Genomic DNA, 10,884 nt, shown 5'->3' with positions numbered 1-10,884 from the left:
GGTCCCAGGCCCTGGAATTCACTGGGCAGTGAATACTGCATATCTTCTTCTTCTTCTTCTGCGTTCGTGGGCTGCAACTCCCACGTTCACTCGTATGTACACAAGTTTTTACGAGTATGACCGTTTTTACCCCGCCATGTAGGCAGCCATACTCCGTTTTCGGGGGTGTGCATGCTGGGTATTTTCTTGTTTCCATAACCCACCAAACGCTGACATGGATTACAGGATCTTTAACGTGCGTATTTGATCTTCTGCTTGCATATACACATGAAGGGGGTTCAGGCACTAGCAGGTCTGCACATATGTTGACCTGGGAGATCGTAAAAATCTCCACCCTTTACCCACCAGGCGCCGTCACCGTGATTCGAACCCGGGACCCTCAGATTAACAGTCCAACGTTTTAACCACTCGGCTGTTGCGCCCGTCGAACACCGCATATCAAAATCACTGCTCCTGTGGCTGTAAAAGGCTACAAGATAATTTTTCTTTTTGCTCTCTTAATCAACAGAAATATGAAGATTTTGTGATGTAAAATTCCAAACGTTTACCCTATTTTTTTGTGAATTCAACACTTTCAGTCACAGTGAAACTGAAAGATTGTCGTCTAAACTGGTCACATAACTTGACCAATTTGATTCATCACAAAAAAAAAGAAGAAGAAAAAAAAAAAAGAGAAATGCAAATATCTACAAAAGTGTTTGCCTGACTCGTGCACAGCAGCGCTGTTGTGTATTTGGAAATGTTTGTTCTGGGCATGAAAAGTTTATTTTGCAGTAATCCTCCATACTCCAAAATAGGAGTGAAAGGATAATTAAAACCTGAAACTTGATGTTCTATATCCACCCAGAGAGTAAAGAGATTCGCCAGCAGCTTTCACACGCATCTATCACTGTCGTTTGGTTTTCATGGGCAGGGCCAACCATGCTTTCTCAGCCTTCAAGGAGGTTTGTAGACCTGTGTATGGCTGTTCTTATCTGCCACGTAGGCAACAATGTGTGTCAGTGTGTGTGTGTGTGTGTGTGTGTGAGAGAGAGAGAGAGAGAGAGAGAGAGAGAGTGCGTGCACATGCATGTGTACGAGTGTATGAGTGTGATTGCAAGCATGTACATACATGAACTGAACTGTTTGGTGCCTTTCAATTTATTTGTTTTTGTTTATGTTGGAGACACGCTGTTGCCAGAAAGCAAATCTCTGCACCAAAGTATAGACAATTATGTTTGGGTATTTGTGTATTTGTGTTATTTGCATTTGTATTCGTGTGTGTGTGCATGCTGTGTTCGTGCATACGTGTGTGTGCATGCGTATGTGTGTGTACGCATGCATGCGTGTGTGTGTGTGTGTGTGTGTGTTGTGTTTGTGAATATGTGTGTGTGCATGTGTATGTGTGTGCGCATGCATGCATGCGTGTGTGTGTGTGTGTGTGTGTGTGTGTGTGTGTGTGTGTGTGTGTGTGTGTGTGTGTGTGTATGCATGCTGTGTCTGTGCATACGTGTGTGCACATGCATATGTGTGTGTGCGTGTGTGTGTGTGTGTGTGCGTGTGTGTGCGCGCGCGTGTGTGTGTGCCTGTGCATGCCTGTGTGTGTGTGTGTGTGTGTGAGATAGAGTGTGTGTGTTTGTGTGTGCATGTCTGCGCACGTTTTGCGCTGTGTTTGTGCATGCAAAGGCGTATGCATGCATGCATGTGCACAAGCAAGCATACACATTCGTGCACCAGTCTCAATGCACATGTGTGGTTAGGGATGGACCATCACTCAGGGCATAAGACATCTGTGGAGTGGTGAAGGGAAAAGGGGAAGCACGGTCACTGCAGGCTACCCAACCCATACCCCTGCCTTAAAACTAAAGCAAAACTACACCAACATCATCTCCATTTTTGACTCACTTGTGTAAACAAAGTCAGTCTATGTTTTAACCCGGTGTTCAGTTGTCTGTGTGTGTGTGTGTGTGTGTGTGTGTGTGTGTGTGTCTGTGTCCGTGGTAAACTTTAACATTGACATTGTCTCTGCAACTACTTTGTCAGTTGACACCAAATTTGGCATAAAAATAGGAAAAATTCAGTTCTTTCCAGTCATCTTGTTTAAAACAATATTGCACCTCTGGGATGGGCACAAAAAAATAAAGAATGAAGCCTAATTATATGCAAACTGCATTTACTGTTATATTTATATTGTTTGTATTCTCTAAACTTGGCACTTTGATCTGATATTCTGACCCAACAACTAGAGCAGTCATTATTATCATTTTTTGTTCAAACAGGAACTTCTTTTGCTAAGCATGAAAGTTTTATTTATTTTGCACACGTTTTGGTGCAGATAGTAAAAAAGGGAAATTACTCTGTAATTAATGCTAGGGGAGTTAATTTGCTTTAAACTGATCTTCTCATCTTAAACATTACATTTTGAAATTATACTCAATACATAAAAAGCTTGGATTTTTAAAAAAAAAGTGTATCACAAGTGAGTCTTGAAGGCCTTGCCTCTCTTGTTGTTTTTTTTCAACTTTCTTTTTCCACCCATACATCACTGTAAGCTTCCACGTCTGCATACAACCAATCCTTGATATGTACTGTACAATACATACTGCCTGCAAGCACAGAGACTTAGTGAGGATGTCATACTTGTAAATGTAATGAGAAACTATAACCCGCCCCTCCCTAATTTGCTGGAATGCGATAAAGTGTGAAGCGATCCCCCTCGCCCCAAAAGACATACACAACACAGACATTCTGTTAATGTACTCCAATAAAAAAACAAAACAAAAAAAAAACAAAAAAATATATATATATATATATATATATAAACAGAAATAAATACTTAAAAAACCAAATAAAGTGTACAATACAAACTAAAACAAAAAAGATTAACTTATAAAACAGAAAAGCAGAAGGAAATTAAAAAAGACTAAACTTTTACTTTCCTCTTTTTTCCTTCTTCTTTTTTTTATTTTATTTTATTTATTATTTTTTTTTTTAATAGTTTGAAATATATTTTAATGTATACCAATCCAGACCAAATGACTACGCCTCGTTTGAGTGTGTTAACTTACTGCTGTGGAAAGCCCAGGAATATCAACCAGTGATTCTGAAGAGCGATCTCTCCTCTCCGACTGGAACTTCAATAACACAGTAACCCACAGGGAGAGCGACCCGATATTCAAAGAGAGAAATCATCTGTTGTGACAATACAATAATGATATCAGCGACGCCGACCCTGTCCAGTGTTTGCAGGAACCCTCAGGAAATATGGTAGGAACATTCTGAATCTGGTAGGGACACTCGTACTCCCGAGTCACATCAGCAAACCTACATTTTACCTACAAGGCATCCAAACATTTCGGCCTGCCGGCAACATGGTGTGACTGCTACGATTAAGCTGACTGGTCCACTCAATGCTGTTTCAATATAAACATGCGCGGGATTAGCCGAGCATCATCATATGAGACCAAGGTTAGTAATGACTGCCCTGGCCTCGTGATCGATAGGTCTAGAGCATCTGGGTAATGTTACGACAGGAAAACATGTGACTATGCTATGCAGTCGAATCGTCAGAATAATTCTGACGTTGGCATAACGTCAGAACAGGCCTTGTGATCGATAGGTCTAGAGCATCTGGGTAATGTTACGACAGGAAAACATGTGACTATGCTATGCAGTCGAATCGTCAGAATAATTCTGACGTTGGCATAACGTCAGAACAGGCCTTGTGATCAATAGGTCTACAGCATCTGGTTAATGTTATGACAGAAATGCATGTGACTATGCTATGCAGTCGAATCGTCAGAATGATTCTGACGTTGGCATAACGTCAGAACAGGCCTTGTGATCGATAGGTCTAGAGCATGTGGGTAATGTTATGACAGGAAAGCATGTGACTATGCTATGCAGTCGAATCGTCAGAACGATTCTGACGCTGGTGTAACGTCAGAACAAACTGCGATCGAGCGTAACAAACTACGGCAAAATTGTAACAGTTGGCATTTCTGTGATACAAAGAGCGGAGAGAACTGGCTATCTTTTGATAACATACAATGGGCAATGTGACCAAACGTGTAGTGCTGCCACAAGAACAAAGAATTGTGTGAGTTATAAAACTTCCTGAAAACAATAACCCATAACAAAATATTATGAAAGATCAAAATGCACAATAATAATGGAGGCTCAATGATATATTTTTTTTTTTAAACTTGAAGAACAGATGTACGTGAATGTGTAAGTATGCGAGTATGTAAATAATATATGCATGTGTGTATTCATGTGCACTTATGTGTCTGCAGTAATAATGTTTAACATGACTGTGTAATGGGTGTTTTATATAGTCACATATAGAAAACGATGTAATAATTAATTGCAATGTTTTTAAAAGCGAATATGTGAAATGCTTTTATTTGAGAACATATGTTTATTACTCTTGTTTGATCAAGTTATCTGCGTGTGTGGGGTGGGGTGGGGGGTGGGGGGGGGATGCGGTGCAGGTGTGTGCTGATTATCTGGTTGTGGTTTTCCGCAATTCATCTTTATTCTTATCTTATCTGTCTATTATAATCAATGTGCAGAATAGTAGGCTATGTTTATAATTATATTCAAATAATGTTTCTTAATTCTTTCTGTTTTTACATTAAGAATACTAGTTATTACCTGCAGTGTGTGGATGTATGTATGAAACGATGTATGTGATATTTTTTACATTTGTATCTTCGTAATATTTGTTGGGGCTGTTGTTGGCTTTTACAGTTACGGTCCCCATGTTGTTTACTTGTCTATGTTGTAATAATGCACCTGACCAAATTTCTCCAGGTGGAGATAATAAAGTTATTCTTATCTTATCTTATCTTAACTAGAGGAAATGTGTTCAAACATAAGATATCCCATGTGTGGGTTGGGTTCTTTCCACATTACGTTAGCTAAGCAAAGTGTCCATAACACTGTGCCAATGCTGGGTATAATGTCTATTACATGTTATAAAACTGCACTGTTACACATGATGAAAATGTGTCCACCTTGACCAAATTGATAGAACAATATATTATAAGTATAATGACTTATGATGATGATGTTATTGTTAATGTACACTGTGTTCATTTTTTTTCTTTTTTTGTTTTTTCCCCCCTTTCTTTTCCAACTACTCTGAATTGTTATAATGAATTCATATACAAAATACTCAGAATTGTTATAATGGATTCATATACAAAATACTCTGAATTGTTATAATGAATTCATATACAAAATAATACGGTGGTCGACAACAAAAAAAAAAAAAAAAAAAAAAAAAAAATTGTGCGAGCGGGAAAGACAAAAGCACTCCAGACTGGCAGTGCAGGAAAGCCATTATCGCTGAACACTCTGCTGTCCAGAACCTGCAATGGCAAGGCAAGGCAAGGGCAGGCTTTCTTCCACCAGCTGAAGTCAACCACCATTCCAGGGATAGGCATTTTGTCTGGACAGGTAAAGGCTGATAAAACTGTGGACGTAACCACGATGCCATACCAAAATAAATTTAAAACAAAATTAGCATAAAAATACGCATTCTAAACTCAGACCCTAAGTATGGCCACATGAACAAATCTCCCAAGATCCAAGCGCAAATTCACACACACACACACACAAAACAACTTTCTCCATAAATAAACCACACCCCTCATCATGCAGTACATGTCGACATACTCCCCACAGCTCACACTCATTCCACAGAGCATGTCTCTCAAAAAAAACCAAAACAAAAACACCATCGTCCAATACACTGAACCCACACACTGGCTCAAACGCTTGAGTAAACAAGACATGTATCTAAAACCACCACACATGACTCAATACCCAGCAACTTTCCCTGCTCCAAACTGTTAAGATCCCAAACCAAACCACCTGCTGTTAGTTACTAACAACAAAAAAAAGTGGGGGTGGGGGGAGAGAGAAGGCAAAAGGGCCAGGGGAGAGATTAGGCCAAGGAAGCAGATGAAGTGGGTGTGAACGCAACAGGGAAAGAGCGCTGTGTTTTGTTGGATCAAGCTGACAGAGCACACACAACCCCCCAAAAAAAACACACAAAAAAAAACCAACAAACAAACAAACAAAAAAATCAGACAATAAAACTCTTACTTGTCTTTTTGCTGTGCATCGAGATATCTTTAGCTGAAAGACAAGACAAGTTATGGTTCATTCCTCATGCTCTCATTGTGCTCTCCTTGTGTTCTCATTAATTCTGGGAACACAAGGCAACAGGAAGATTCTGTACATGTGTGTCAGCTCCTCTCAGCCACAAAACACAAATGAAGCTGTGCGTTCTTGTTGTCCATCTCGCACGCAGCTCAGATCAAACGCTTTTTTCACATCGCTGTTCCTCACTTGCTCCTACTATGGACATGGTAGACATTTATTTACAGTGTGTGATTATTACCTTACGGGGAAAATGACAGGAAAAAAAAAAAAACCCAACCAACAACAAAAATAACAAATGGACACCTGACTCAACTGAAATATGAATTTTAAAAAACTCAATCAAAACAAAACAAAAAAACAAAAAAGCACAGAAACAGAGAGTGATATCAAAGTAACAACACTGCTCACTGTGCTAAAGTATCAACTCCACACACACCCACACAAACACACTATCTTCAAAACATACAACAGAAGCAAAGAATACGTGCCACAACCTGCACACATTTTGTCACACAAACGATGATGGAGGGAAAACACTTCTGCAAATGCAAGGCATTAAAGAAATGTCCACTGACAAAACAAACACAAATTTTGTCCTACAACATTTTTTTGTTGTTGTTTTAATCTTTTTTCTTCTTCTTCATTTTCTGAAAATTTGCCTGCTTGTAATGTCAGTAACTAGCCTGAAGTCGTTTCTGATGTTATGGTCGACACTTTAACTAAGAGACTGAAATGAATCCATCACCTATACTAACCCTTACACCACCAGTCTTAACTTTCCTCCGAGTGTGTGGAGGAGGGGGTAGAGGAGGTGCAGGGAAATTTGTGGTGTGTGTGTGTGTGTGTGTGTTGGAGCTCATGTACGTTTATATGTATTTGACTGTGCTTTCATATCTATGAAACTGCGTTTTTGGGGCATATCTGTTATGCATGTGTGGGTGTATGTGTGAATGTGTGTCTTCATGTTTTATATTTATTTGCTTATTTCTCATCATTGTTGTCTTATTTATTTAATTATTTATTTATTATTATTATTATTATATCATTATTTTCATTACTACTATCTTTTTTTTTCATCATAATTATTATTTATTTATTTATTTATGTACGCTTATATATATATATATATATTTTTTTTTTTTTTTCTCAAGGCCTGACTTGGGTTATGCTGCTGGTCAGGCATCTGCTTGGCAGATGTGGTGTAGCGTATATGGATTTGTCCGAACGCAGTGACGCCTCCTTGAGCTACTGATACTGATAATGATACTTTCCTCTGGATGTGACAGTCTAAAACTACAGAGACTGGAAGTCAACCAATGGTATTGTATTGTAATGCACTGTATTGTACTGTATCATATTGTATTGTATTACTCTTTTGTCGTAACAAATTTCTCTGTGTGAAATTTGGGCTGCTCTCTCCACAAGGAGAGATATATACATGACTCCAGACACAGGAAAAACAAACAAAACTGCACGCAGGAAAAAAATACAAAAAAAAAAAAAAAGGGTAGTGTTGTAGTGTAGCGACGCGCTCTCCCTGGAGAGAGCAGCCCGAGTTTCACACAGAGAAATCTGTTGTGACAAAAAGAGAAATACAAAAATTATACAAAACAGTAGACTAGCAAAGAAGATTTTTAAAAAAAACACACACACAAAAACACTGTTGTCAGATAACAGAATGAGACGGATTGTTAGAGACTATACGACTCTAAATCATAAATGGACAATAACTAGAGCTGCTTTCTTGGATACAATCCAGTTGCTCTAGTGTTGATCATACTAAAAACGGTAAGCTGGGGGAAAAAAAACAGTCCACCAGCATCAAGTAACAGCTTGCAAAAAAAAAAAAAAAAAAAAAAAAAAAAAAGCATGCACGAAACTAAAACTGAAATTACCAACATCCAAAAATCAGTCACATGAATACAACACACAAAGCTGATTCCGACTCAAGAACCATCAATTTCACAAAACAGCACAACACACAAATAAAACCTTCCGACAGCTTCCACACAATGACGCTTCAGTGCACAGCAACACAGGGGAAAGCTAAACTGAGCAACCCTTCCATAGCGATGAGCCCTCGTGACATAAGCCAGCTCTTGGTAAGGTAGGTGCGAGAGAAAAAGTCTTGTCAGCTACGACGAGAAGGTTAACTCTTTTACTGCCAAGTTTCTGTGTGGAAAAAAAAACACTCCCCAGTGCCAAATGTTTAAGTCCTAAATGCTCTCAGTCACACGATTCAGTCTGCGTCAAAACAACACGATGGACTTGAGCGCTTCAACCCAGTCAAGGAGGGGTAGGGGGGGGAGGGGGAGGGGGGGGAGGGGTGCAGGGGAAGTTAAGTCAGTTTCGCATTGCGTGGAAAGGTTGGCTGCAGCTGTCAAGCTTTTATACACAGCCCCTCCATGTCTACTGCAGTCACCTATGCCTGTGAACTGTCCAGTCGGCTAAAGTCACCTACGGCAGTTAACTGTCTAATTGACTAAAGTCATCTGTGCCTGTGAACTATCCAGTCGGCTAAAGTCACCCACGCCTGTGAACTGTCCAGTCGGCTAAAGTCACCTATGCCTGTGAACTGTCCAGTCGGCTAAAGTCACCTACGGCAGTTAACTGTCTAATTGACTAAAGTCATCTATGGTTGTGAACTGCCCAGTTGACTAAGTCACCTACGGCTGTGAACTGTCTAATTGACTAAAGTCATCTGTGCCTGTGAACTGTCCAGTCGGCTAAAGTCACCCACGGCTGTGAACTGTCTAGTTGACTAAAGTCACCTATGGCAGTGAGCTGTCCAGTCGACTAAAGTCACCTATGGCAGTGAGCTGTCCAGTCGACAAAAGTCACCTATGGCAGTGAGCTGTCCAGTCAACAAAAGTCACCTATGGCAGTGAGCTGTCCAGTCGACTAAAGTCACCTATGGCAGTGAGCTGTCCAGTCGACTAAAGTCACCTATGGCAGTGAACTGTCTAGTCGACTAAAGTCACCTATGGCAGTGAACTGTCCAGTCGACTAAAGTCACCTATGGCAGTGACCTGTCTAGTCGACTAAAGTCATCAATGGCAGTGAACTGTCCGGTCGATTAAAGTTGCCTATGGGAGCGAAAGAGTTAAAAAAATAAAAACAACAGCAACACACACACACACACAGAACAACAACCTACTGAAACGGATGAAGGTGAAAAGAACAACAGAGAGTCCCGGGTCACTGAAGCGAATGGTAGTGAGGAGTGAACAGGAAAAGAAGAAGAAGAAGAAGAACCCAGGACTCAAAACGAATGAAGGTGAACACAGAAAAGCGGCGCCAGGAAATGAACTGAATGAAAAGCTGAACACACAAAACAAGGAGGGGCGGGAGGGACCCAGGGGTCTCACCGGTGGAGGAGTCGCTGCTGCAGAAGAAGTTGCGCACGTTGGAGTGGTACTGCTCCTCCACCGTCATCCCCCCGTTGCTGTACAGCTTCTCCAGTCGGTCCGCAGCCTCCTTGGGAACACTGGCACAGCGCACGGACAAACGTCATTTGTGGGGTTGGGTGGCGTTTTTTTTTGATTGGGTTTTTTTTTTTTTTTTTTTTTTTCTCTCTCTCTCTTGCACTCATGTGTGTGTGTGTGTGTGTGTGTGTGTGTGTGTGTGTTTGTGTTTGTGTGTATGTGTATATGTGTGTGTGGGTGGGGGGGGGGTGATATGTGTGTGTGTGTGTGTGTGTGCTGTGCATGCGCATCTGTGTGTGTGTGTGTGTGTGTGTGTGTGTGCATGTGCATCTGTGTGTGTGTGTGTATGTATATGTGCGTATATGTGTGTGTGTGTGAGTATGTGTGTGTGTGTATGAGTATGTGTGTGTGTGTGCATCTACGTGTGCATGGGTGTGCATCTGTGTGTGTGTGTGTGTGTGTGTTTTTTTTTGTGTGTGTGTGTGTGTGTTTGTGTGTGTGTGTGTGCGTGGGTGTGCATCTGTGTGTGTGTGTGTGTGTGTGTGTGTGTATGTGTGTGTGTGTGTGTGTGTGTGTGTGTGTGTGTGTGTGTGCAAAGTGATGGCAGTACCACAAGTGTTTGTTCCTCTCTTCCTCTATCTGTCTCTCCTCTTCCATCTCTCTCTTCTCCTCTCTCTCTCTTCATCCCTCCTTCCTTTTATCTTTCAATTATTTGTAAACTGTCTTCTTTTTTTCTTCTTCTTTTTGGAACTCTCATGTGTTTGAAACATATGAAATTACAAAAAGGTGGTGAATTTTTACAATTCACTGAACATCCTCAGAATAAAACTGACATGATTTGCATGTGTGTGTGTGTGTGTGTGTGTTGTGTGGTGTGGTGTGGTGTGGTGTTGTGTTGTGTGTGTATGTGTGTGTGTGTGTGTGTGCGTGTGTGTGTGACTGTGTGTGTGTGTGTGTTTTAAGAAATGAAAATTGTGTGCGCAAACATGTAAGAATGTGTGCATGCATGCTTGCTGCCTTGTTTTGGACACTATGAAACAGACAAACAATACAGCACTGTCATACAAACAGATATATCAACTCACTCCAGACGAATAGTTTTCTCCCTTGCTTTTCCCTGCAGACGACCCATTTGTTAGGGTTAGGAAAAAAAATCACAAAAAATACAAAACATAAAGTAACTGAATGAAACTCGCTGTACTTGACCCACTGACCCCTCTCCTCACATTGTGTGTATGCCCAGCCCCCTCCCTCTCTTCACATCCCTCAGAAGCTGAGTCACTGTTAGTACCATCTTGCTCGTAGC

General features: G+C 40.7%; 1 protein-coding gene across 1 annotated transcript in view; it reads right to left on the bottom strand.

The window, feature by feature from the left end:
- The window catches only part of LOC143288359 (uncharacterized), a 50,237-nt gene that overhangs the window by 19,373 nt on the left and 19,980 nt on the right, over positions 1-10,884 (bottom strand). Inside the window, 2 exon segments of the mRNA XM_076596744.1 lie at positions 6,094-6,126; positions 9,522-9,640. Coding sequence (XP_076452859.1) covers positions 6,094-6,126; positions 9,522-9,640 — 152 coding nt within the window.

Source organism: Babylonia areolata, chromosome 12 (genome assembly GCF_041734735.1).
Source record: "Babylonia areolata isolate BAREFJ2019XMU chromosome 12, ASM4173473v1, whole genome shotgun sequence".
Classification (NCBI taxonomy): domain Eukaryota; kingdom Metazoa; phylum Mollusca; class Gastropoda; order Neogastropoda; family Buccinidae; genus Babylonia; species Babylonia areolata.
This window is presented reverse-complemented; position numbering and strand designations above follow the sequence as displayed.